This window comes from Oryctolagus cuniculus, chromosome 14 (assembly GCF_051225735.1).
Source record: "Oryctolagus cuniculus isolate XC-2025 breed Fujian yellow rabbit chromosome 14, ASM5122573v1, whole genome shotgun sequence".
Classification (NCBI taxonomy): domain Eukaryota; kingdom Metazoa; phylum Chordata; class Mammalia; order Lagomorpha; family Leporidae; genus Oryctolagus; species Oryctolagus cuniculus.
In genome coordinates, this window is record NC_142880.1 from 59,881,895 (window position 1) to 59,905,292 (window position 23,398).

General features: G+C 39.8%; 1 protein-coding gene across 6 annotated transcripts in view; it reads right to left on the reverse strand.

Moving 5' to 3' along the window:
• ADAMTS12 (ADAM metallopeptidase with thrombospondin type 1 motif 12) overlaps nt 1-23,398 on the reverse strand; it is a 351,249-nt gene that overhangs the window by 143,050 nt on the left and 184,801 nt on the right. For all 6 annotated transcript variants that reach the window (XM_002714101.6, XM_070056623.2, XM_089312694.1 and 3 more), the window contains 2 exons: nt 12,767-12,963; nt 12,017-12,100 (listed from right to left, as the gene is read on the reverse strand). In XM_002714101.6, coding sequence (XP_002714147.3) covers nt 12,017-12,100; nt 12,767-12,963 — 281 coding nt within the window. The remainder of the gene's footprint in view (nt 1-12,016; nt 12,101-12,766; nt 12,964-23,398) is intronic.

Here is a 23,398-nt window from a genome sequence, read left to right on the forward strand (position 1 = left end):
CTTCTCAATGAAAAAGAATCATCTTTCTTCCCCCAGTCTTTCTATTGCAATGTTTCTTTTATATGTTGTAATGATCACATCATCTAGTTCTCCTTTTGACAAAATCTGGCATTACTCATGAAGGATGGAGATGCTCTCACTCAACCCAAAGTCGATCTTCCACAATGAATCATGTACCAATGGTTAAAGTCCAGGTATCACATTGAGCATGCAATTAGTTCTATAATTTATGGTATGAATATCATGATACAATGATAAATTCCATTTGCTTTGGTGATACATCACTCTGTTGGAGTTCTATACTGTAGAAGATCTGTTGAACTTTTACTTAAATTAATATTAAATTTATTCTACATTTTTGAATACATGAAGCCATTAATATTAAAAGACAGAAAAAGTTTTGGATTAAAAAGTAATTAATGAAAACTTCAAGTTCAGATAATAAGGTATCATTTGCACTTGGAAAGGAAGGAAGGAAGAAAGGAAAGAGGGAAAGGAGAAAAATAATCTTGACTTACACTCCAAATTTATACAAAAAATTAACTCAAAATGGATCATAGACTTATGTGTAAAATGCAAAACTATAGAACTTTCAGAAAAAGTAATCACAGGAGGAAATATTGGAAATTTAAGGCTGTAAAGATGATAAAAACACAAGCTACAAAGTGGAAAAAATTTCTAAATCAAATACCTGACACAGGATTTATATCTAGAACATATAAACAACTCTCAAAACTCAATAGTAAAGCAAACAATTAGAAAACAGGCCAACAAACATGAAAAAACCTTTCACCATAGATAGCAAATGAGCTTATGAAAATATGTTCCAGATCATTGATCATCAAGGAATTGCAAAGTGAAACCACAGCAAGATATTATTACACATCTATAAAGAACAGCTAACATAAGAAAAGATAGTTTTAGCACCCAAATGCTAGTGATGATGTGGCAACACTGCTTTATTCACACTCTTCTGATGAAAATATAAAAGGACATAGCCAATGTGGAAAAGTTTGGTAGTTTTTTAAAAAAAATATGTAACTGCTATGTAAACTAACAACTGCATCCCTGTGCATTTATCCTAGTAAAATGCAAACTCACATCTGTGAAAAAACCTGTAGTTGAATGTTTATGCAGCTTTATTCATAATACATAAAAACCGGAAACAGACTCAATGCCCTCAATGGATGACTGGTTAAACAGATACTTACCATGGAATACTATTCAGCAGATAAAAGGAATGAACTAATGATACATGCAACAGTTTAAGTGATTACTCCTTTAAGAGTTATTTATTTACTTGAAAAGTAGAGAGAGAGAGAGAGAGAGAGAGACAGACAGGCATTATCTTCCATGGCCACAATAGTCAGGGCTGGGTCATGCTGAAGCAAAGAACCTGGAACTCCACCTGGGTCTCCCATATTGGTAGCAGGGGCCCAAGCACTTAGGTCATCTTCTGCTGCTTTCCTAGATGCATTAGGAGGGAATTGGACCAGAAGTGGACCAACCAGGACACCAACAAACACTCACATAGGATGCTGGCATCACAGCTGATGGCTTAATGCACTGTGCCACAACATGGCCCCTATTTGGGTAGCTTTCAAGGGAATTGTGTCGAGTGAATAAAATCCAATTTCAAGAGGCTATAGACTTTGACATTCTATTTATACAGCATCCTTGAAATGATGAAATGGAGAACAGATTAGTTCAGGGGTAGGTAGGTAGGAGAAGTGGTGGGACAAAAAGTATAAAAAAATACATCTAGTAGTGATGAAATTCCAGCTCATTGGTTAAAAAAAAATAGTACCTCAATGGACCTCTGTGATGGAATGGTTATGAATGTTGTTTGTAAGAACGCTTACACAAATCTACACATGTGGAAAAGCTGTATAGAACTAAATATACACAAATAGACACCAATGAGTATATATGAAGCTGGAAAAATTAGAATAAGATAGATGTACTGTGTAGATACCAATTTTCTGGTTGTGATATTGTACTAAGAGCATGCAAGATGTTACACTTTAGAGAAAATCTGTGAAGGATATAAGATATTTCTCTGTACTATTTCTTATAACTACATGTGAATCTATAATTGTGTCAAGACAAAAATTATAAAAATATCCTAAAACTATAACTGAAACATGACTGGAGGTTTGGAATAGATCTTAAAGCAATCCCCAGTATAATTCTTTGTAGGTTACTTACTGATTAATATATGAGCTCCCATAGTTTTGAAACAAAGAGAATCTATAGTCTTTCAGATGGGCTACAGTGGGTAGAAAGAGCCCATGCTCACACACTTAATACACTCACACATCCATATTGACACAAACATACATACCCAATTACCCACTATAAGGTTCAATTAATTTCACTGTTTGGGGGCAGGTGCTGAGGCATAGCCAGTAAAGCCACTGTTTGCAGCGTCGGCATCACATATGGGTGCCAGTTCAAGTCCAGCTGCTCCACTTCCAATCTAGCTCTCTGCTATGGCCTGGGAAAGCTGTAGAAGATGCCCAAGTCCTTGGGCCCCTGCACCTGCATGGGAGACCCAGAAGAAGCTCCTGGCTCCTGGTTTCAGATTGGTGTAGCTTTGACCATTTTGGGTAGTTGAGGAGTGAACCAGCAGATGGAAGACTTCTCTCTCTCTCTGTGTGTATGTGCGTGTGTGTAACTCTGACTTCCAAATAAATGAATAAATCTTTTAAAAAAAGTAAACCATTATTAATTTAAAAGCTTATTCTTCCACACAGGAGGAAGTAGATGGAGCCTCTTTCTCCTTTGGCTCACAGAGTCCCTGGTTGGAGCATACAGCTCAAGTTGGAGTTTTACAAGATCTAAAAATCTTAATTTTTAAATATCGTCCTTTTATACACTGGCTTGAATCACAATTTTGGAAGAACTTACATATCAATCTGTGTATATCTGTTTAGGAAAGGAGGATGTTTATACACATTCACTCTCTCTTGCTCCTCAGCCAAATTCAGCATCTGCAAGGTCACATCTTCATCATCATGGAGAAAGCAGAGTCATTCTCCAGATGGTGCAGCATAAACACTGCCTCCAGTCTTCCATCCTCATGAAGAGCTCACTTTTATGAAGAGACCTATTAATTATATATTCTATCATCTCATCTCATCATTGAGGAAATCCAGGCCATTCAGGGGCAATACCCCAGCCACACGAAAGAGCAGGTATTGGCAGAGCAGCATTTAGAACCCAAGTTTGCAGCGGCCAGTCCAACACTATTAGTTGTCATACTATTGAAGACTGGATTGAACTCTTTGTTTGAATAACTGAAGAGATGTAGCAATTATGATTATGATGATTACAGTTCTGTCTCCTCCCCCATCACACAATTCCTCCCCTTCAAGGTCCTGTCTCTCTGTCCTTCTTGTTCACTCTGACCCTTTTCAGCTTCCCATGTGGGTTCTTCTGTACTTCTAGTGGCTCAAAGTTCACTCTCAGTCACAGTCATATCATTGGAAATTATTTATATGCTGTTGGCTCCAACATCTCTATTTCATTCCAAACCGCTCCTGGGATTGAAATTCATGGAGCCAAATGTCTTGGTAGACACCCTACAGGTACCTCAAACTCAGCCTCACTGAAATTCTTTTCGCAGATATGAACCTGATTTTCTTCCTGTATCCTCTGTCTCAAATACAGGAACAAACATCCACTCAGTTGTCCAACTTAGAAACACTAGTGTCTTCCTAATAGTCTCCTCTCCCTCTATATCCTGCATCTCATTGTCGCCATAATTTGATAAATTTACCCCCTCTCTATCTTTTCTACCTATGTCCCCAGCTCAAACCTTTATGTGAACCATCCTCCTCCTTTCTTCCTTGACCTCTTCCAATCTACCCTACTCACTATTGCTGGGTTGACATTTATTTTATTCAAAATTATTGTTTGTCCATGGCTTAGTCCCCTTTCCAAATCTAACCTCCAAGAAGCTCTTTCTTCATTTTCAATCTCACTGCATTAAAATTGCTTATATTAGTGTCCCCCCAAGTGAAAACACACACTTTTACATGTTACCCTGCCATTTTCACCTTCCTTTCTTTAGAACAATTGCTCATTCTAGATAGTTTTGCTCTCCTCTCACATACCCATTCAAACTCCATTCTTCCTTTATGCCTCAAATTGGGCATTCTCAGGAAGCCTTCCCTGCCCCTAGACCATTTAAGGTTTCTGCCAATGTCTTATGCCTGCTTGGTTTATAGCACTTGCTGTCCTGGGCTAAAATGATCAAATTGTGTGCCTGTTTTCTCTCTTAGCATGCCCAGAACAAGGACTGGAATTTATTCCTCTCTTCATCTCAGATCCTGCATGTAGCCTGCAAAACTGAGGAGACAGTCCTTCCATAAAGGAATGAAGAATGCATTTGTTAAACCAGGAAAAAGTGAAGATGATGTGGTTGAAAGGTTGTTTTTCTTTTTTGGTTAAAGAGAAAGATCTCCTACTGATTAAACGAAAGGAAGGAAAGGAAATGAAAGTTTGAAAATAAAGCAGAAAATCCATAATAATAACTCCAGTGACTGTAATAGGAAATTTGGGAGACAGTTTTCTGTCGGTCTCATGTTTCTGTACATTAACAGTACAAGCGCACTGTTTTTTTCTTTGCAAACAAAAACAGAGTTTCCTCTTAGTTCATCATTTTGTCTCCTCTTATCTTCTTATATGAGTCCAATCCACTTCCCACTTTTACTTTCCTTTATGTTTGAATTTATGACTTATAGGATAGGGAGCTGACCTAAAGGAAATTAACCACAGCTCCCAAATGGGCGGTAGCCCCAAATAGGATCTAGAAAATGGTTTCATAAGAACATGGCTTTTGCTACAAATTGTTCTCTCTGTAAACTCTCTCTATGGTAAAAAAAAATCTTGTATTGACTTCTTTGGGAATTCTTGGTAGCAACTTTTGATTCAGTACACAATTTGACCATGTTCTGTTAGCCAAGATTAGGCTACTGAAAGGGAGAAAATGGACAGAAAAGTAAAATCTGAAAACTACCTATATGCCTAAGTCCATAACTCATCTGACAGAGAAAAAGATACTTGATTTTAAAAAGAAGGGAGGAGTCTAAAAATTCTTTTCCAATATTCTGATATTTATCTTGAAATAAAGATAATAGGTGATCACTGACACAGATCTAGAAAAAAATGATCCAAAACTCACATGGTAACACAGACCCCAAATTGCTAAAGCATAGATCCTTTTTGTGATTCTTATGGCAGCACAGATGAATATTATACTGACTGGGACTAGTGCTCAGGCAATGGTCTCCTTCGAGGAGAGGAAGTGAACATGAGACTATGCCAACAGAGCAGATTAAACCTACCCTCGGTTTAAAAAAAAAATTTACAACACCCAACCTGGGTGTCACTTTGGACACTCCCTTCACCATGAAGCACTGAACAGAGCTCCTGGCTACACCCACCACATGCCTCTAGGTATTCACTGAAAAAAGTGAGATTCTATTAAGCCACAGGGACATAGTCCAAATATAAAAAGCATCACAAGGAAAAAACAAAGAAGAAACCAATGAGCATCTCCATAAATGCTGAATAATAAATGCAAGAATAAGGAAGACAACATGACACCACCAAAAGAACACAAAATTTCAATACTAGATTATGAAGATGAAGAGACTGAAGAAATGCCAGAAATGGAACATAAAAAATCGATCATAGGATTACTTGGCAGTAAATGGAAGCAAATCCACAAATTAATAAAGAACTTCTAAGATCAATCCCATTCACAATAGTTCCAAAAAGAACCAAAAACCTTGGAATAAATTTAACCAAGGATGTCAAATATCTCTAAGATGAAAATTACAAAACATTAAAAAAGAAATGATCTCAATGATGAGAATTACAAAACATTAAAAAAAAAAAAAACAGAAGAAGATACCAAAAAATGGCAAACTCTTCCATGTTCATGGATTGGAAGAATCAATATCATCAAAATGTCCATTCTTCTGAAAGCAATTTACAAATTCAATGTGATACTAATTAAAATACCAAGGACATTCTTCTCAGATATAGAAAAAAATAATGCTGAAATCCATATGGAAACACAGGAGATGCCAAATAGCTAAAGCAATCTTATACAACAGCAACAAACAAAGCTGGAGGCATCACAATACCAGATTTCAAGATATGCTACAAGGCAGTTATAATCAAAACAGCCTGGTACTGGTACAAAAACAGATGGATAGACCAATGGAAAAGAACAGAAACTTCCGAAATCAATCCAAACATCTACAACCAACTTATATTTGACCACGGAGCTAAAAACCAATCCCAGGAGCAAGGACAGTCTTCAACAAATGGTGCTGGGAAAACTGTATTTCTACATACAGAAGTATGAAACAATACCTCTACCTTACACCTTACACAATAATCCACACAACATGGATTAAACATCTAATTCTATGACCCGACACCATTAAATTATTAGAGATGTGAAAGAATTCAAGGTGGAGGCATAAAGGTGTACAGGAAACCAGCATTTATGGAAAGTAAAGGAAAAGTGCACACTCAAGAAATACATGTGGGTAAGTGAGATAGAAAGATAGAGAACAAAAAGCCCCCAATAAGGTTCAGGCCATCCTTTTACACTATCAGGAAGTACAGGCAGTGGTATTCAGAATAGAGCTTAATTGAGCGTACAAAGGAGCAAAGTTTGGAGTGGGGATTAAGTACCACCTATTTCCTTGTCCATTTTTGGAAATCTGCAAAGTGTCATGGCATCAGGTGAATGATGGGAGTGGAAATGCCATCTATGTTAATTTTATTATAGTGACCTAAAGGTCATCACTGGAACACATCCTACATCCATATTGGATATTTTCAATGGGTGCTGGTTCTAAGCTTTCAACACTGAAGAACTTGCAGTTTCTGCTACACACAAAGGGGTAGGGGGCTTGATGACGCATGGAAGATGCGTTTGGACAGTGCAGTGAAAGGGAAGTTTGGATGGTGCAAAGAAAGGAAGTTTGGGTGGTACACAGAAAGGAGGTCTGGATGGCAGAGAATACACAATCATGTGGGCAAGGCTGGGCTGTCACAAGCTTAAGCAGCAGCTGGCCAGGGCTTCTGCACAAGCTGGCTGGAGCTGTCACGCCATGGGCAGCACCACTGCATGGGTAAGCTGCGGCTGTCACATGGTGGATTGGCTGTGGGCTGTGCCACCACATGGTCAGCTGGGCTCTGAAATCTCAGCTCTTCTAACTACCTTACCTGTCCATATCCCATTATCAGTGATGTATTCACTGCCTATCACAGGCCACGTGGTGGTTTAAGTATTAAAGCCATTGCTGTTGTATGTCCTTCTATTTGAATGTCTTTCATCACTGTTTAATTCCTTTGTACTCTGTAAAACTCAGCTTAGACATCTAAGTATCCCTCCTTATCCCAAGTACACATTTTTATGGTCACAACAATCTCAGTTTGGAATTTTTTGTTTTAGTAGTAAACTGTGAGTTTCACAGAGTCAGGAAATGGGACTGTCACATACTTGTATCCATAGTGCCTGGTATAGTGTTTGACATAAGGTTGATGCATCACAACTCTTTTCTCATTTACAGATGAAAAAAAATAGGACATGGAGTAATGATGTGATTTCTCAGAGTTGCATTCTTAATGATGACAGACTCAAAATGAGAACTAAAGTCTTAACTCAAAGTTCAGTACCTCACTTCTTATCTGTTTCTGCCACTCTAATCTTAATTAGGGCTGGAATAATTGCTATTTGTTATTACTGGGCTTCCCCTTAGTCAAAGGGGTGAACAACAGCTTGAGCCATTTCTGGGAATCAGGAAAGTTAGAATTGTGAATTGCAATTTTGTTGTTAACTTTTGAACTTTGTACCACTTAGAGATTCTATAAAAGTTTGAGGATAATCTTTGGCGAGTAGGTGGTAGACAATCATGCTGTCTACAACAAATCATTTGTATTTATTGCATTTGCAAAATCAGTTTGGAATGAAGAAAATATGTAAGCATGATGGTATGAGGACAGCAGTGGCCCATCAAATTCTCCCAAACAACTTCAAAAACAGCAAGATGCCCCAGTGGCATTGTTTTCTGCAAATTTAAAAGATATACAGCAAGATCAATGGAAGCATGTTTTAAAGTCCTACCAGGGATACTGCTGGAACTCCAAAGTTTTACTTCTTGGGGCCTGTGCTATGGCCTAGCAGGTTAAGCTTCCGTCAGCAACACTGGCATCCCATGTGGACACCGGTTCATGTCCTGGCTGCTCTACTTCTGATCCAGCTTTCTGCTTATGGCCTGGGAAAGCAGTGGAAGTTGGCCCAAGAGCTTGGGCCCCTGCAACAGAAGACCCTGGCTCCTGGCTTTGGATTGGCCCAGCTCTGGCCCTTGTGGCCATTCGGGGAGTGAACCAGCAGATGGAAGACCTCTCTCTCTGTCTCTTCCACCTCTGTCTATAATTCTGCCTCTCAAATAAATAAGTCTTTAAAAATTTATTTCTCATATTTAAAAGAATCTTCTTGGGCATGTCTATGTATGCACATACATTTAATCACTATGAAATTTAATCACTATGAAAGAGTGAAAAGTTGGACTCCAACGTACAATTTTTAAAAACTTAAAACATAATTCTGCAAACATGTAATGAGCACACATGCTAAAGATATGTTTAATTCATTGATGAGGAGACCATCAAGATGGTAGAGAAACCTATCCAACTCTAGCTCATGGGAAAACATGCTGTGGTCAAACTGCCACATTAGATACAAAATTAGTTAGTGCTCCATTGACAAATAAAGTCATAATCTTAGGGTTATCTTATTTACTGGACACAAATAATTTTCATCTCTATTAGACAAAAAAAATTGTTAACCTAACAATTTTCTACAAGTGGACATCTAACTTTATCACATGTAGACCCAGGTCTTTTTCTGAGAGATATCTGAATAATTCACTCTTTACATACTTCAGTTGCTGATTAAGCTTTGTGGATTGCAAGGGAATTTCTTCATGTTGGCTGGTTCCCCCATTTATTTTTTTCATTTATTAAATTTCAGTTCTTTCATCTATTAATGTCACAGACACTTTGCTACATGCTAGAGATATAGCAGAATAGAGATACATAGTTTCTGTCCTTACAGATTTCACATTCTGGTATGGCTAAGATAAGAAAGAGTAAACAATACACAGAATTATAGTGAGTTGTGAGACAGCCATCATTCTGTGATGGAGAACAGTATGAGGGGGTAGCTCTGAGTAGGTTAGTCATTGAGATCACTCTAAAGGAGCAACATGTATTCAGACAGAGGCCTGAGGGATGAAAAGTACAAACACAGGGATGAGCAGACCCAAGTCAGGATGTTTCAGGCATTGGGAACCAAAAGTGCACAGATCCTAATGGTGAAATGCCTTGTGTGCTTCAGAGTCTATCCAAGATACATGGAAGACAGTAGCATAGTATGCTGGAAAAGTGGATGGATGCAAGATTGCAGAAGTCTCTGCAGGCCATGGTAAGAAATTTCAAATTCATTATAAAAGAAACAAAAAGCCATTAAAGGGCTTTGTGCAGTGGAGGAACCTAGATTGTATTTAAAACAATCATCCATGAAGAATAGATTATGGGCCGGCACCGCAGCTCACTAGGCTAATCCTCCGCCTTGCGGCGCCGGCACACCGGGTTCTAGTCCCAGTCGGGGCGCCAGATTCTGTCCCAGTTGCCTCTCTTCCAGGCCAGCTCTCTGCTGTGGCCAGGGAGTGCAGTGGAGGATGGCCCAAGTGTTTGGGCCCTGCACCCCATGGGAGACCAGGAGAAGTACCTGGCTCCTGCCATCGGATCAGCGTGGTGCGCTGGACGCAGCGCGCCAGCCGCAGCGGCCATTGGAGGGTGAACCAATGGCAAAGGAAGACCTTTCTCTCTGTCTCTCTCTCTCTCACTATCCACTCTGCCTGTCAAAAAAAAAAAAAAAGAATAGATTATGGAAGTAAGGTTGAATGTAGCTTGTCGCTCCCCATCTTCATGGAGGAACGACACAGGACCCTGCGTTGTTCTTTCGTCTGCTCGGCCCTTCCCGGGTTTGCTGCTGGTTCTTCCCGGGTTGGCTACCGTCCCTTCCACCTCCGTGGAAGGGCGGTTCCCCCTAGCCACTTTCCCCACTTCCACGGGGGAGCAGCACACCGCCGGCCGGCTCTCTCGGGGGCTGCACAGGTGTTCCTTCAGATGTTCCTGGTGCATGTTGTCTCTCTCCTCCTTTATAGTCCTCTTCCACCAATCCCAACTCTGCTACCCACACGCCGAGTACGCTGCTCTCCTCCAATCAGGAGCAGGTCCTGCTGTTTATTGGTTGAACTGGAGGCAGCTGTGTAGAAGCTGTTTCCTCCTCTCCCAGCGCCATATTGTGGGAGAGCAGATGCATAGAATAAGTCTTAATTCCAGTAACTTAGTCTAGTCCGAGTTGCTCCCAGTTGCTCCCCACAGCAGCTCAGACAAGTTTTAAGGCCAAATTGATGTTACAGGTGCAGAGATGATGAATACTGGATGGATTTGAGATGTGCTAGGTAAGACCCCTATGGGTATTGCTGTTGGATGTACAAGATGTGAAAATAAGCAATCAAGAATGGTCCCTAGGCTTGGACAACCAGTGCATAGAAGCAGCATCGACTGAGGTAAGTAAGATGCTTGTTTGGAGAATTGCGGAGGCAGAATGGAGGTGATATTGGCAGGAAGTAATCAAGAATTCCACTTCAGTTATGAAATGTCCAAGATTGAATAGATTATTACACACCCTGTTGAGATGCCAAATGACCAATTGGATATGAGTCTGGAGGAAGAGACCTAGGCTTGAAGTATCAATTGGGAGCATGTAAAGCATATCTAAGTCTCTGAAAATAGTTGAAATTTGAAATAGAAAAATGGCAGACAGATATGCCTAAATTTGAGACGTGTGTCTTAATATGTAAGTGCTAAATTAATAGCATTGATGAGTCAATATTTCCATGTCTTTCCTAACTTTTATTGAAACCACCCAACCATATCATGATTCAGTTTATTTCTACTCTGCAACATTCTCAGTGACTGTTGTATGTCTGGTTTGTGTATTTAGTTACAATGACTGCCAGGTGGTTCTAGTAATGAATAAGTGTATTTTGGAAATGTTCTCCATCTTCCACTCAATATTGCTAAACTCCCAAGAAAATAACACAGGAACAATTTTTTAATTACTTATTTTTATTTATTTTAAAGGCACAGAGACAGAGAAACAGAGAATAGACAGAGATCTTTCATCTGTTGGTTCCCACTCTAAATGCCCGCAGCAGCCAACCCTGGATCAAGTAAAGCCAGAAGCCAGGAATTCAATCTGGATTTCCTACACTGGAAGGGACTCAACCACTTGGGCCATCACTGCTGCCTTACAGGATGCATATTAGTGGGAATCCAGAATCAGAAGCAGAGCAAGGATCCAGATCTAGGCATTCCAATATGGGATGTGGGCATCTCAAGTGGTGACTCTACTGCTATGACAAATGCTGGCCAGTTTTCCTTTCCAATGGACTTCTAACAGCTTTCTGTTGCCTTCTTCCTTTTCCGTCAAAAGCTCTCTTAAAGGATGGGCATTTGGTTCAGTGGTTGAGACCCTGCTTGGGATGTTCACTCCCCTCATCAGAGTACTTGGGTTTGAGTCCTGGCTCCACTTTCAACTCCAGTTCCCTGCTAAACAGCATCCTGAAAAGCAGTAGGTAATGGCTCAAATACTTGGGTCCCTATAACCCCACTTGGGAGACCTAGATCAAGTTCTAGGCTCCTGATTTTGGCCTGGCATAGACTTAGTTGTTGTGGGCATTTGGGGAGAAAACTCAACTTTGGAGGATCTCTCCCTGTCTGCATATCTTTCTCCATCTCTGTCTTTCAAACAAACAAATACAATCTTAAAATGTATGAGTAGTTTTCCTGAAGAAATGAGGTATGAAGTGTGAGAATAGGGCAGAAGGATTGTGGGAAAATCATCCCTTACCTCCTCTTCTTCCAGTAGAATGAGCCGAACCACAATGATGTGAATTGCATTGCCAATGCTTGGGTTATGGAACAGCCCAGTGACCTGCAATCAGAAATAGAAACCATTAGCCACTTGTAAATTGATAATGGGTAGATGCCAGAGACGAGACATAGAAAAGTGAGATATACCCCTGGCTCAATCCAGATTATGATATCTACAGACAATTGTTAAGGGTGATCGATAGGCTGTGCTTGAGGAATTGACAACTTTCTTTTCCTTGATCCCTTCTCTAGCCCAAGGTCTTCTCTTATTCAATTATCAATTATACAGGCAAAAGCTTTCCCAGACTCAACAGGACTAACATTCTCTGTGGAAGGCAGAAAATGCAAAGGGGAAGCTTGAAATTAGGTATCACTAATATTATTACATTTCTATGTCTAACTATCTTGAAAAAACCATACTCTAGCTCTTTACCTCAATGTCCTAATTTGTGTACTAAAACAAACCAAAAAGAAATTTCTAGTAAAAGGATTGTTTGGAAAATACCAAGTAGAAATATGCATTTTTATAAATTACAAATTTTTCTTAGGATATATATTTTTAAGGGAAAGAGTAATTTGCAAAATTTTCTTATTCACTTAGGCAATGATTGGAATGGCAGATGGATAGATAAATGGGCCAAAGGTTTCTCTTTTTTTGGTTGGGGGAAGGCTATTTTCAACGATGTCTCTTCACCAGCTGTCCCTCCCCCAACACGATCTGGCATACCATGTTCATGATGGTGAGGATATATGACTCCACGTTCTCACTCCCATGATACTCCACCATCTTTGTGTCAGCCACCACCAGCGTCTCTACCCATCTCTCCTTGCTGATGGAGCGCTGAGAGCGCCTTCTGTTTGGTAAGTTGCTTTTCTCCCACTTTTCTCGCTGGAGTTCTTGCTTCTCAGCACTTCTGAGACTGTCTAAACATTAAACAAGATGGGATAATTCCATTTATCTGTCACAGATTACCTACTTACGTTTGTAAAGATGTAAGGTCCTATGTTTAATAGTATATGTATGTAATTTTCTTACTCATGTGAGTAAAATAGAAGAAAGTCAATTTAAATGAATACAACCAAGAAAACTCAAATGTGAATATTAATAGGGAAGGTCAAAAAGTACTTCTTTAAGGTAATTATTACCTACTTCATTACAATATGTCTTTCACTGTTAACAAAATATTATAATGGAGACAGATGTCTGGTGCAGTGGTTAAGAAGCTACTTGGGACATTCAAATCCCATATCAGAGGGCCGGGTTCAAGTCCAAGCTCTGCTTCCAATTTAACTTCCTGCTAATGGTCTCCTAGGAAGTGGTAGGTGATGGTTCAAGTAGGTGGTTCCCTGAAATCCATATGGGGGCCCTATATTGAATTCCGGGCTTTGGCTTCGCTCAGCCCTGGCTGTTGTGGGCATTTTGAGTGAAAAAGCAAATGGAAGCTCTCTCTATATCTATATCTGTTTCTGTCACTTTATTTATGGCTTTCAAATAAAAATAAATAAGAAAAAATATAATATGAAATGAAAACTTTTTCTTCTTCTCCTTTAAATTATTCAATGCCTAACACGTGGAAGGCAGTATCCTGGGCTTTTCAGTTCCAAATCATTCATCCTCATGAATATTTGTGGTACATACTTCTCTTTCCATCTTGCAAATGTGGAAATTGATGCACTAAAAGGATGGTTAAATAACATCCCTGAAGTCACACAGCCCACCTAGCCAGAGAACCAAGATTTCCTGTGCCCTAAAATAATGCATTTTATTACGTATCACACTATCTCCCCCAGAGAGTAAACATGAATAAAACTGAAGTACGTGAAATCTGTAACACTGCAGAAGGTTTGGGGCATATCACTTTAAGAGGGTATAAACAGAACTAGATCTTGGCTACTGGCTGTAGCCAGGCCCAGCCCAGTCTTGGTCATTGTGGTCATCTGGGGAGCGAACCAGCAGATGAATGATCTCTCCCTTCTCTCTATATAACTTTGCCTTTCAAATAAATCTTTTAAAAAAGGAAGGAAGGATGGACTGACCCTTGAGAATGAAAATAAAGAACACTGACCACAATTAAGACACCTTTAAAAACACTCTGCCTAAAAATATTGCCTCATATCCTTAGAATTGTTCTGGGTGTTAAGTACTCAAAATGCTCAGTGAATAATTGCTTAATGAATAAAACATTGGATGTCATTCCTTCAAATTCTGTGATTATTCAAGGGGATTATCCCATTGATAGTTTTACTGAAAAATATTTTTATGCTTCAGTAAAAAAAAAAAAGAGCTAGAAAAGACGCAAAGAGGGACAATAAAACTGTCAAGCTTACTAACAGGTTTCAATATGAAAAAGATTTGATATATGAGAAATGTGGTTTGGAAGGCAAAATCCAGGAGACACTACAAAATTGGAAATCTGTGCAGAATCACTGTCAGAATCCTGGACTACTATTCCTAGTGAGTACATTCTAACTTGAAGGAGGTCTACTGGAAACCAAAATGGAATAAAGACTCACTTCACCCATCAGGAGGCAAACACTTAACCCAAGAGGTGGTCACGTGTAAAAAGTCTCAGTGACTCAGAATGGCTGAAGGAGTTTGGGGGAAGATGATTGGAGCAGTGGAGTGGGTAAGAAAAAAGGCCATAGACTTATAGAGAGCCGGTGTCTGGAACCTTTAAGATTCTCCTTAGCGAGACAGCCACGTCTTCCCTCTCTACCTCTCGCTCCTCTGTACTCTGGAGCCCTGGCAGGGGCAGAGCATGGGATCAGAGAGGCAAACCTCATGTCTCCTTTCTAGTTGCTGGTGATAGCCTTCCAGCTTCAGCTGAAACGAGGGGCACCCACTGTCTCATAGGGTATCTTGTTCTGTTGGAAAGTTCTCCCCTGCTGGGATGAAACCTGACTCCTCCTAGTTCCCCAGAGTTCTGGTCCTGCTCATGAGGTATGGATAAAAAGTCCCCCTCCTTAGGCCATGCCTCAGATGCTGAATTGGGACAAGTAAAACCACATCCCTCCAACCTTCGCAGTGTTCTGTAAGTTATACCAACTTGCCATGTCACCCTTCCTGGCTCTTCAGTGCCAGTGTCGATGCAAACTTAGAACACATTAAGAATGTTGTCATAATTCTAAATAAATCCAACTTTTATTATTGTGGATTTTCCCTGAAAATAATAAAGCTGTACTTTGATATCAGACTTCCAAAAATAATCAGAGAGTATGTAAACTTTGAAGGAAATTCTTTGAAGGTTTATAAAATGGGATCACACTACTCCTTTATCTATATTAAAAACAATTTCTCACTTTCTTTTCTATTCTCCTTTGCATGGAGAAGTATGAATTCCCCATGAGATCTTCAGAGACTTTATCAATGGTTTCTAACTCTTTGTGACCCCACCTATTCCCCTATCAGCTTCTCAACCCTTTCCTGGAGCTCACAGGAATGTGTTCAAGCCTCACTATCTGCTTTCAAGTCACTCTGTGTAAGACAGGCAGCCAGTCATGTAGGATTGTGTTTTCTGGAAGGAGATTTAGCATACTGGCTTGAGGACAGGTGACCTATCAGCATGAATTAGGTGTGATCTCTCAGTGCCCCCCTTATCTCAGTGCCCACCTCTGTCAGACCTGGTGGCATCAGATCTGCTTCAAGACCCCAGGGACTCAGAGCTCTCCAGTGAAATCATACACTCGGGTGACTGGCAGGTCAGTTTCTTCATAAAGTCCTTGGTACCTCCTTTCTCATCATTTTGCTGCAGGCAGGGTGTCCTTCCCCTGAGTGTGTGGGTGCCTCTCACAGAGGCTGCAGCCCATGTCAGGTGGCAGAGACCATGCAGGATGCTGAGCTGCAGGCTGCAATCTTGAGTCTTGACCTGAGGTTTCCCTCTCCTCCCAGGCCCTCAGGTTATCTACAGTTCAGAGATGGCAGGAGGTGGGCTTGAGGGAAAAGCTTCTAGGAAGGGAGTCATTTCTCTGCTTCCTTTAGTCCATCGTTTCTTTTGACCTTTTTTCTTCCCCTCTTCCAACTTTTGTCTCTCAATGTTGAACAACGGAGCTATTACTGGCTCAATGTCTGTATCCTGCCCAAATTCATAGACTGAAGCCCCAACCCCCAATGTATTGGTATTTGGAAGTGGAACGTTAGGGTGGCAAATGGGTCATAAAGTGAAGCTCCCATCATGGGATCAGTGTCTTTATAATAAGGGGAAGGGACAGCAGAGCCACTTCAGAGCATTTTTGAGTATATTCTTTTTGTCTCTCTCTAGTTTGTTCTCATTCTCTCTCTCTCTCTCTCTTTTTGATAACTCAGTAATAATGCAGCCTTCTATAAGTCAGGAAGAGGGTACTACTCATCAGATACCAAATCTGCCCATGTTTTGTTCTTGGAATTCTACTCTAAAACTGTGATAAAAAAGTTTTTGCTATTTAAGACACCAAATCAATGGCATTTTGTTACAAATCAAGCTAAGACCAGAGTTAAAATAAGGCCATAAAAGTCCATCAAGTTACTTTCATTTTTTTGAGAGATGGTATCTGATAAAGGCATAAATTCATTTTAAACTTTTCAACAAATTATATGTTAAGTGTTTAATAAAGTTCAGGTTTTATTCTAAGCACATAGCAAATGCCTCCTTTAATTATGCCAACAATTCCATGAGATAAGCCCTAGTATTATGACATTGTATAAATGAAGAAGCTGAAGTTCAAAGATTTTGGATATTTTCCCAAAGTCACATAATAAACCAAGAACCTGGATCCAGCTAAGTCTAATTCATCTATAGCAACAACAAACACACAAGAGGCTGTATGAATAAGCCTCACTCTCTTCTCCTATGAAGAGAGGCAAAAAAGTGACACATGACCCTTGCTATTTTATAATAGCCAATCTGATTGTGGGTGACACAGCATGAATACATGAAAATGTCATTATCAGGTTTCAAATAATTTTCAAGGAAAGAGATCAGCTCTACTCAGACAATGCAGAACTGGAAGGATTTGAATTGGGACCTGACAGCACTGAACTGGAAGAGAGGATTGTATATATCTGGGCTGATTCTGCTGAGGCTAATTAAGTCATCTCAAATTTGGCAGAAGAAATGGTTTTGCTAAGCAATTCTAAAAAGTACCAGAAGTCATAAGTATACTTATCCAAATTCTATTGACAAAACAGGCCAATGGTTTGAGCAGGCAATGTGGGATGCTCCCTTAAAGAGCCACCTTGTATCTTATACACATGTTGAGACCCCTTTTTTGAACTGGCCCAGCTTTGGGGTGCTTCCCAACCCAAGCTCTGCCCACACTGTTGTCCCTTGCTGTTACTTTAGGGGTTTTCCAATTGAGCTTCAGGCATCAAAAGTGCCCAAAGGACATCTCCAGCCTTGTCCCCCACTGTACTTAGCAAACGATGGCTCCTAATAAACATCCAATGCACAGGTGAAGGGAAAGCTGAAGATGAGTCAGAGTCAACTGATGAACCACAAATAAAACACAGGAGTTGACTGGCTCTATTCTCCCATGGGGTGACTTTGTTTGAATCACAGAATTCTCCACACCGAGACTGTACAGTATCTTTTCAAGGGGAGAAATCCAGCCCAGTGGCAGTTTAAATGAGGACATCTCCAGTGCTGATGGAGGGCCAACTTTCCTGAGCCTGAAGGTAGGTGAGTGCACACATCAGCTTAGCGTCATCTGAGATGTCCAGGGTGCCTGGTGCACCAACAGAGCAGAGGCTCTAGAGCACCCTGGGAAATGTAATTTATGGCGCACTTTTTGCTTCTCCAATGCATAAGGGAGCTCTTCACAAAAATCTCTTTCATTTAAGGCTCTCCGGGTAGCTGTGCTTTTCCCTACTGCTTTTCTCTCAGACTTAGGGTCTTCTGCAGAGAGACAAGGATCATGCCTGGATAAAGCTGCACTGGTGTCTGACGTGGTACCACAGAGTAAAGAAAGAAAACAGAGGTAGCAGAAAACTCTGGAAATTACAGCTTCCTCTATGTTCACATGTGTTTTTTTTTATCTTTTATTTAATGAATATAAATTTCCAAAGTACGATTCATGGGTTACAATGGCTTCCCCCCCCCATACCGTCCCTCCCACCCACAACCCTCCCCTTTCCCACTTCCTCTCCCCTTCCATTCACATCAAGATTCATTTTCGATTATCTTAATATACAGAAGATCAGCTTAGTATACCTTAAGTAAGGATTTCAACAGTTTGCTCCCACACAGAAACATAAAGTGAAAAATAATAGATGATTTTTTTTTAAATGATGATGAAATCAGATCAGACCTATTGTCATGTTTAATCCCAGTGAGAGTCAAGTTGGGAATTGATAATTTTTTTTTTTTTACAGAAGATCAGTTTAGTGTACATTAAGTAAAGATTTCAATCGTTTGCACCCCCATAGAAACACAAAGTGAAATATACTGTTTGAGTACTCGTTATAGCATTAAGCCTCAGTGTACAGCACATTAAGGACAGAGATCCTACATGAGGAGTAAGTGCACAGTGACTCCTGTTGTTGACTTTACAAATTGACACTCCTGTTTATGGCATCAGTAATCTCCCTATGCACCAGTCATGAGTTTCCAAGGCTATGGAAGCCCCTTGAGTTCTCCGACTCTTATCTTGTTTAGACACGGTCATAGTCAAAGTGGAGGTTCTCTCCTCCCTTCAGAGAAAGGCACCTCCCTCTTTGAAGACCTGTTCTTTCCACTGGGATCTCACTCACAGAGATCTTTTTGCCAGAGTGTTTTGGCTTTCCATGCCTGAAATACCCTCATGGGCTTTTCAGCCAGATCCGAGTGCCTTTAGGGCTGATTCTGAGGCCAGAGTGCTATTTAGGACATCCGCCATTCTATGAGTCTGCTGAGTATCTCACTTCCCATGTTGGATCACTCTCCCCTTTATTTATTCTATCGGTTAGTGTTAGCAGATACGAGACTTGTTTATGTGCTCCCTTTGACTCTTAGTCCTTTCATTATGATCAATTGTGAACTGAAATTGATCACTTGGAATAGTGAGATGGCATTGGCACATGCCACCTTGATGGGATTGAATTGGAATCCCCTGGTATGTTTCCAACTCTACCAATTGGGGCAAGTCAGCTTGAGCATGCCCCAAATTATACATCTCTTCCTTCTCTTATTCCCACTCTTATGTTTAACAGGGATCACATTTCAGTTAATTTTCAACACTTAAGAATAACTGTGTGATAATTACAGAATTAAACCAGTCATATTAAGTAGAACAGCCAAAAAGAATACTAAGAGGGATAATGTATTAAGTTGTCCATTAGCAGTCAGGGCTATGCTGATCAAGTCACCGTTTCCCATAGTGTCCATTTCACTTCAGGAGGTTTCCTTTTTGGTGTTCAGTCAGTTGTCACTGATCAGGGAGAACATATGGTATTTGTCCCTTTGGGACTGGCTTACTTCACTCAGCATGATGTGTTCCAGATTCCTCCATTTTGTTGCAAATGACTGGATTTCGTTGTTTCTTACTGCGGTATAGTATTCTAACGAATACATATCCCATAATTTCTTTATCCAGTCTACTGTTGATGGGCATTTAGGTTGGTTCCAGGTCTTGGCTATTGTGAATTGTGCTGCAATAAACATTAGGGTGCAGACCGCTTTTTTGTTTATCAATTTAAACTCCTTTGGGTAAATTCCAAGGAGTGGGATGGCTGGGTCGAACGGTAGCGTTATATTCAGGTTTCTGAGGAATCTCCAGACTGATTTCCATAGTGGTTTGACCAGTTTGCATTCCCACCAACAGTGGGTTAGTGTCCCTTTTTCCCCACATCCTCGCCAGCATCTGTTGTTGGTAGATTTCTGTATGTGAGCCATTCTAACCGGGGTGAGGTGAAACCTCATTGTGCTTTTGATTTGCATTTCCCTGATTGCTAGTGACCTTGAACATTTTTTCATGTGCCTGTTGGCCATTTGGATTTCCTCTTTTGAAAAATGTCTATTGAAGTCCTTGGCCCATCTCTTAAGTGGGTTGTTGGTTTTGTTTTTGTGGAGTTTCTTGATCTCTTTGTAGATTCTGGTTATTAACCCTTTATCTGTTGCATAGTTTGCAAATATTTTTTCCCATTCTGTCAGTTGTCTCTTCACTCTCCTGACTGTTTCTTTTGCAGTACAGAAACTTCTCAATTTGATGCAATCCCAATAGTTGATTTTGGCTTTGACTGTCTGTGCCACCCGGGTCTTTTCCAGAAATTCTTTGCCTGTGCCAATATCTTGAAGGGTTTCTCCAATGTTCTCTAATAACTTAATGGTGTCAGGACGTAGATTTAGGTCTTTAATCCACGTTGAGTGGATTTTTGTGTAAGGTGTAAGGTAGGGGTCTTGCTTCATGCTTCTGCACGTGGAAATCCAGTTTTCCCAGCACCATTTATTGAATAGACTGTCCTTGCTCCAGGAATTAGTTTTAGATCCTTGATCAAATATAAGTTGGCTGTAGATGTTTGGATTGATTTCTGGTGTTTCAATTCTGTTCCATTGGTCTATCCATCTGTTTCTGTACCAGTACCATGCTGTTTTGATTACAACTGCCCTGTAGTATGTCCTGAAGTCTGGTATTGTGATGCCTCCGGCTTTGTTTTTGTTGTACAAGATTGCTTTAGCTATTTGAGGTCTCTTGCATCTCCATATGAATTTCAGCTTCATTTTTTCTAGATCTGAGAAGAATGTCTTTGGTATCTTATTTGGGATTGCATTGAATTTATATATTGCTTTTGGGAGAATGGACATTTTGATGATGTTGATTCTTCCAATCCATGAGCATGGAAGATTTTTCCATTTTTTGGTATCCTCTTCTATTTCTTTCTTTAAGGTTTTGTAATTTTCATCGTGGAGATCTTTAATGTCCTTGGTTAAGTTTATTCCAAGGTATTTGATTGTTTTTGTAGCTATTGTGAATGGGATTGATCTTAGCAGTTCTTTCTCAGTCATGGCATTGCTTGTGTATACAAAGGCTGTTGATTTTTGTGCATTGATTTTATATCCTGCCACTTTGCCAAACTCCTCTATGAGTTCCAATAGTCTCTTAGTAGAGTTCTTTGGATCCTCTAAGTACAGAATCATATCGTCTGCAAAGAGGGATAGTTTGACTTCTTCCTTCTTGATTTGTATTCCTTTGATTTCTTTTTCTTGTCTGATGGCTCTGGCTAAAACTTCCAGAACTATGTTAAATAGCAGTGGTGAGAGTGGGCATCCCTGCCTGGTGCCAGATTTCAGTGGAAATGCTTCCAACTTTTCCCCATTCAATAGGATGCTGGCTGTGGGTTTTTTATAAATTGCTTTGATTATATTGAGGAATGTTCCTTCTATTCCCAATTTGCTTAGAGTTTTCATCATGAAAGGGTGTTGAATTTTATCAAATGCTTTCTCTGCATCTATTGAGATAATCATATGGTTTTTCTTCTGCAGTCTGTTAATGTGGTGAATCACATTGATTGATTTGCAAATGTTGAACCATCCCTGCATACCAGGGATGAATCCCACTTGGTCTGGGTGGATGATTTTCCTGATGTGTTGTTGTATTCTATTGGCCAGAATTTTATTGAGGATTTTTGCGTCTATGTTCATCAGGGATATTGGTCTGTAATTTTCTTTCAGTGCTGCATCTTTCTCTGGCTTAGGGATTAAGGTGATGCTGGCTTCATAGAAAGAATTTGGGAGGATTCCCTCTTTTTCGATTGTTCTGAATAGTTTGAGAAGAAATGGGATTAGTTCTTCTTTAAATGTCTGGTAGAATTCAGCAGTGAATCCATCTGGTCCTGGGCTTTTCTTTGTTGGGAGGGCCTTTATTACTGTTTCAATTTCTGTTTCAGTTATGGGTCTATTTAGGTTTTCGATGTCTTCATGGTTCAATTTTGGTAGATTGCATGTGTCCAGGAATCTATCCATTTCTGATAGGTTTTCCTGTTTGCTGGCATACAGGTCCTTGTAGTAATTTCTGATGATTCTTTTTATTTCTGTGGTGTCTGTTGTTACGTTTCCTTTTTCATCTCTGATTTTATTGATTTGGGTCTTTTCTCTTCTTTTTTTAGTTAGTTGGGCCAATGGGGTGTCAATTTTGTTTATTTTTTCAAAAAACCAGCTTCTCGCTTGGCTGATTTTTTGTAATGTTTTTTTGGATTCAATTCTGTTAATTTCTTCTCTGGTTTTAATTATTTCTCTTCTCCTACTAGATTTGGGTTTGGTTTGCTGCAGTTTTTCTAGGTCCTTGAGGTGCGCTGAAAGCTCATTTATTTGGTACCTTTCCAATTTCTTGATATAGGCACCTATTGCTATAAATTTGCCTCTCAATACTGCTTTTGCTGTATCCCATAAGTTTTGATATGTTGTGTTGTTGTCTTCATTTACTTCCAGAAAGTTTTTGATTTCTCTTTTGATTTCTTGAATGACCCAGTGTTCATTCAGGAGCATGTTGTTCAGTCTCCATGTGTTTGCATACTTTCTGGGGTTTCCTGAGTTGCTAATTTCCAGCTTCATCCCGCTGTGGTCTGAGAAGCTGCATGGTATGATTCTAATTCTTTTAAATTTGCTGAGACTTGCTTTATGGCCTAGTATGTGATCAATCCTAGAGAAGGTTCCATGCGCTGCTGAGAAGAATGTGAAGTCTGTAGATGTAGGGTTGAAAGTTCTGTAGATATCTGTTAGATCCATTTGGGCAATAGTGTCAATTAAATCTGCTGTTTCCTTGTTGATCTTCTGTCCGGATGATCTGTCTATTTCTGAGAGTGGAGTATTGAAGTCCCCCAGTACTATTGTATTGGAATCTAAATCTCCCTTTAAGTCCCTTAACATATCTTTTAAATAGACCGGTGCCCTGTAATTAGGTGCATATACATTTATAATAGTTACATCTTCCTGTTGAATTGAACCCTTAATCATTATATAGTGTCCCTCTTTGTCTCTCTTAACAGTTTTTGTATTAAAGTTTATTTTGTCTGATATTAATATGGCTACACCTGCTTTTTTTTGGTTTCTGTTGGCATGGAATATCTTTTTCCAACCTTTCACTTTCAGTCTGCATGCCTCTTTGTTAGAGAGATGTGTTTCTTGTAGGCAACAAATAGTTGGGTTTTGTTCCTTAACCCAGTCAGCCAAACGGTGTCTTTTAACTGAAGAATTCAGACCATTAATGTTCAATGTGACTATTGATACGTAGTGTCTTTGCCCTGCCATTTTCCCGGAAATATTTTCTAGTATATGCTTTGAGCTTCCCATGCTCTTTTACTGGTAGGTGTTCTTCCTTTCCCTTCTTTCATATTGATGGCCGTGTTTCTGTGTTTCTGAGTGTAGCACATCTTTAAGTATCTTTTGCAGGGCCGGACGAGTGGCAACAAATT